General features: G+C 47.7%; 1 protein-coding gene across 1 annotated transcript; it reads right to left on the bottom strand.

Moving 5' to 3' along the window:
- Positions 1,694–2,344, bottom strand: LOC107606882. Its single transcript, XM_016308890.1, has one exon. It carries the CDS (start codon positions 2,342–2,344, stop codon positions 1,694–1,696), a length of 651 nt encoding a protein of 216 aa, XP_016164376.1.

The raw sequence follows: 4,640 nt of genomic DNA, 5'->3' as shown, positions 1-4,640 counted from the left end.
CCAGGTCGCTTATGAGGTCCTCATGCCGTGTGGTCTTTGCAAGGATATCATCTACATACACCTCTACCGTTTTGCCTATGAGGTCACTGAATATCTTGTTTATTAGCCTTTGGTACGTGGCCCCGACGTTCTTCAGGCTGAACGGCATTACCTTGTAGCAATATATCCCTCCTGGCATTATGAATGCTGTTTTCTCTTCATCAGGCCGGTGCATCGGTATCTGATTGTAGCCAGAATAAGCATCCATAAAGCTCAGGTACCGATATCCCGCTGCTACGTCGACGAGGGCATCAATGTTGGGTAGGGGGTAGCAGTCCTTGAGGCATGCTTTGTTGAGATCGGAGTAATCCACACACATCCTCCATTTTTCATTGTGTTTTTTCACTAGAACTACATTCGACAGCCATGTTGAGTAGTCGAGTTCTCGAATAAATCCCGTTTCATGGAGGCTGGCCATCTGCCTGGCCACCTCCTCCGCTCTTTCTTGTGACATCTTCCTTCTCCTCTGAGCCATTGGTTTAGCCTCCGCCTTGACGGCCAAGTGGTGTGACATGAGTTGGGGGTCTATCCCCGGCATGTCGGCTGGCGTCCAAGCAAACAGGTCACCGTTAGCCCTGATCATTTCCATTAGGGGCTCCTTCAGGTCGTGTGGTAGGTTTCTGTTCACAAAAGTGAACTTCTCCTCTGTGTCGCCGACTCTGAATTTCTCTAAGTTCCCTTCCGGCTCGGGTCTGGGTTTGTCTTCGACTCTAGCGTCTAGGTCGGCAAGGAACACCCCCGATGCTTCCTTGGACTTCTTCCTTAAGGAGGGACTGGCATTGTCGCAGGCGACTGCCGTTTCCAAATCTCCTTTTATGGATCCCACAGATCTGTCATCAGCCACAAACTTTATTACCAGCATCTTTGTATTGATCACTGCCCTAAGATCATTGATGGTCTTCCTCCCTAGGATGATGTTGTAGGCTGTGGAGTCGCGCAGAACCACGAACTCAGCCATTACCGATCTTTGCTCCCGTCCTAGTCCTACTGATATCGGTAGGGAGATTATCCCATCTGGCTTGATGAAGTGGCCGCCTAATCCTACAACACTGTGCTAGTGGGTCTTTAAGTCGGTGTCCCGCAGACCCAAGGCATCGAACACATTGCGAAACATGATATTTGAGTCAGCCCCGGTGTCTACGAGGATGCGCTTGATGAGGCCGGTTCCCACTCTGGCCGTGATGACCATGGGAGGGCTTTCTGCAATTTCGTCAAACCACTGGTCTTCCAGACTGAATGAGATCGGTGGCGACCTCGACCTCTTGGGGCTTTGCGCGGAAGATGAGGAATCCGCCAGGACTTTGGCATCTTTCTTGTGTGCCGACTTCGACCTTGGAAGTGCGTCTCTTGCTGTTACCACGTTCACTATGGTGAGGCCTTGTTCGTTGTCGTCTTGGTCGTGACGTCATTTTACTGCGCGGGTCTTGTCCTCTCCCTCGCGGTCGCGATCTCGTCTTCTCGGCTCCCTTATGAGATGGGAGAATTCGGCCAGTTTTTCGTCCCAGATCGCTTGTTCTAATGCATCCTTGAGGTCGAAACAGTCCCGTGTCTTATGTCCATAGCCCTTATGATAATCACAATAGAGGCTCTTGTTCCCCCCGGTTCGGTCCTTCAGAGGTCGGGGCTTCGACAAAATTCCCTTCTCGGCTATCTGCTAATAAACTTCTATGATGGGGACGGTGAGGGGGGTGTAGTTGGTGAACTTCTCGACTCGAGGGGATGGCCTGGGCGTCTTGCCCAGTCCGCCATCTCTGGCGTGCTCTTTCTGCCTTTCTCCACCACCGTGCTGCCGAGGTTGGTTGTAGGAGGGCTGCCGTTTGTTGGCAGCCACGACTTGACTGACTTCTTCATCGTTGATATATTCTCTGGCTACGCTTTGGATCCCCTGCATCGTCCACACCGGCTTCATGGTAAGATACTTCCTGAAGTCCTCGTTCAGGAGTCCATTTGTCAGACACAGACTAGCTACCGAATCGGTTAGCCCGTCGATCTCCAAGCATTCGTCGTTGAACCGGTCAAGATATTTTCTGGTCGGCTCACCGGACCTCTGCGTCACCCCGAGCAGATTGATCGGGTGCTTTGCTTTTGCGATTCTGGTAGTAAAATGGGCTAGGAAGGCGTGGCTAATATCTGAAAACCTGGCCACCGAGTCCTGCGGGAGGCTGTTAAACCACCGTATTGCAGGTCCCGCGAGAGTGACCGGGAAGGCGCGACACCTTACCTCGTCACCCACTCCTTCCAGGTTCATTCTGGCCACGAAGGCCGTAAGATTTTCCTGTGGGTCTTGTGTTCCGTCGTACCTCATGTCCGTTGGCTTGTCAAAGTGCTTTGGCAGCCGGACCTCGAGGATGGAACGATGGAATTGGGTTGCGCCCATTATCACGGGTCTTTGTGCTCTCCTTGGTCTTCCCTTGCCATCTTCCCGTCGTCCGTCCTCCCGGTCGCGTCTCCTTTCTCGTTTGGTGTATATGATGGGGTCGCGACATCTTCTTGGGTGTCCTTCCTCCCAGGCACTTTTGGGTTCAGATCGTGGGCTCGGTGTCCGCCGGGAGTGACTTCTCGGAAGAGACCGGGAGTAGCTTGATTCGGGAGTTCGTCGATGATGTTCCTAATCTGCCAGCTGACACTCCAGGTTCTGCATCCTGTGACACAGTTTTTGCATTATCCTGGCGCTGTTGTCGCCTGTTCCCCCAAAGGGGCGTCTTTCTTGAGATCGTGAGGTTCGTCATGGAAGGGACCTCGTGCGCTCCCAGGAGGAAGCCACGGAGGCTTCCCCTCTGCGCTCGGCCTCGCGGCCTGTTCCTCCTGGGTCCAGTACAACGTCCATTCAAGCTTCCCCACGGACGGCGCCAAATGTACGGTATGTCGGGTACCGGACGGTTCGGGTTGGTACTTCAGTTGATGAGAGGGGGAATCGCCTGGTTCCGGGTTGCTGGATGGGAAGAGGGGTAACCGGCTTCCCAAGCTCTTCGTGTGGAGAGGGGGTGTCACCTTCAAAGACACTCCGACGCTCTAGTCAGTCAAGTGTGCAGGCGAAAAGTGAGAGAATGGTATGTGACGTACCTTGGGGGAGGGGTAGGACCCTCCCTATATATACCGTGTCAGAGGCGGGTCCCACAAGGGCAGAACCCACCTTCCTCAAAGCTTTTCCATACAGCTGTAGTAGATAGCTGTCTAGGACGTGTGTCCGAGTCGGTACTTGAACGCCTCGCACCCGACCGTTCGGATCGGGTGATTCGTGGGTCGGGTCGGTCCATGTGATGTTTGGGCTAGGCCGTAACAATTACTTAGATAAATAACAATTTTCTTAGAGAATCAATTTGAATAGCTATATGATGTCAATATGTCTATAATCAAACATTTCAAAATAGGAAATAAATTTTAACTAATTAACTTGTAAGATTCTCATTTTAAATACTAATAATATAATGTAGATAATTTTCTCAATTACATTGTCAAATATTGAAAATAAACATGATATCTACAAAACCATTAGGTGCATGGATAAAGTTTTGTCATTACTTACTTAAATCTTTATTTCTTCAATAACGGGTCTGTTTTGATAATTACTGTGAAATTTTTTTAACTATATACTAGATATGGATAAAGCTGGATTTTAGAGTCATGAGATAGTACATAATATAAGCAAGGAGTGAATAATTTTTTAGACTTTGCTTTTACTAATGCATCGTCAGATAGAATGATTAAATGTTCGTGTCCAAAGTGTGGTTTCCAACTTATGCAAACAAGAGAAGATGTATACGATCACCTATTGCTTAGGCCCTTTCCTCCCGGGTACACTGTTTGGATTCGTCATGGTGAGAAACCTATCAGATCCTATGCCACGTGAAGCCAGTAGATTCCTGACAGAATATTTCTGGCCAGGTCAATATGATGTTGACGAGAAAATTTGGCCTTTTATTTAAACAATTTACATTGTGTCTCTTAATTTAATGGTCCGGATTGCAGTATTACCTATTTCACTACTTTAACAATTAATTGATTTATGATTAGTAAGGTATAAGTTCGAAGAAGCCTATTATAAACATATGCTCAATTGAAATTAGCATTAATTTATACATATTTTACGTATTTCTTTTAGATTTATGCTTGAATACTGATGAGCGGATAATTTATACGCTTTTTGACATTGTTTTTAGTATGTTTTTAGTAGGATCTAGTTACTTTTAGGGATGTTTTTAATAGATTTTGTGTTAAATTCACATTTCTGGACTTTACTATGAGTTTGTGTGTTTTTCTGTGATTTCAGGTATTTTCTGGCTGAAATTGAGGGACTTGAGCAGAAATCAGATTCAGAGGTTGAAAAAGGACTGCTGATGCTGTTGGATTCTGACCTCCCTGCACTCAAAGTGGATTTTCTGGTGCTACAGAACTTGAAATGGCGCGCTTCTAATTGCGTTGGAAAGTAGACATCCAGGGCTTTCCAGCAATATATAATAGTCCATACTTTGGCCAAGAATTGATGACGTAAACTGGCGTTTAACGCCAGCTTTCTACCCAAATCTGGCGTCCAGCGCCAGAAAAGAATCCAAAACTAGAGTTGAACGCCCAAACTGGCACAAAAACTAGCGTTCAACTCC

Source organism: Arachis ipaensis, chromosome B07, assembly GCF_000816755.2.
Source record: "Arachis ipaensis cultivar K30076 chromosome B07, Araip1.1, whole genome shotgun sequence".
Taxonomy (NCBI): Eukaryota; Viridiplantae; Streptophyta; class Magnoliopsida; order Fabales; family Fabaceae; genus Arachis; species Arachis ipaensis.
This window is presented reverse-complemented; position numbering and strand designations above follow the sequence as displayed.

Coding starts and splice junctions, on each gene's coding strand:
- LOC107606882 (XM_016308890.1), bottom strand. CDS start 2,344: ATGAGGTACGACGGAACACAAGACCCACAGGAAAATCTTACGGCCTTC.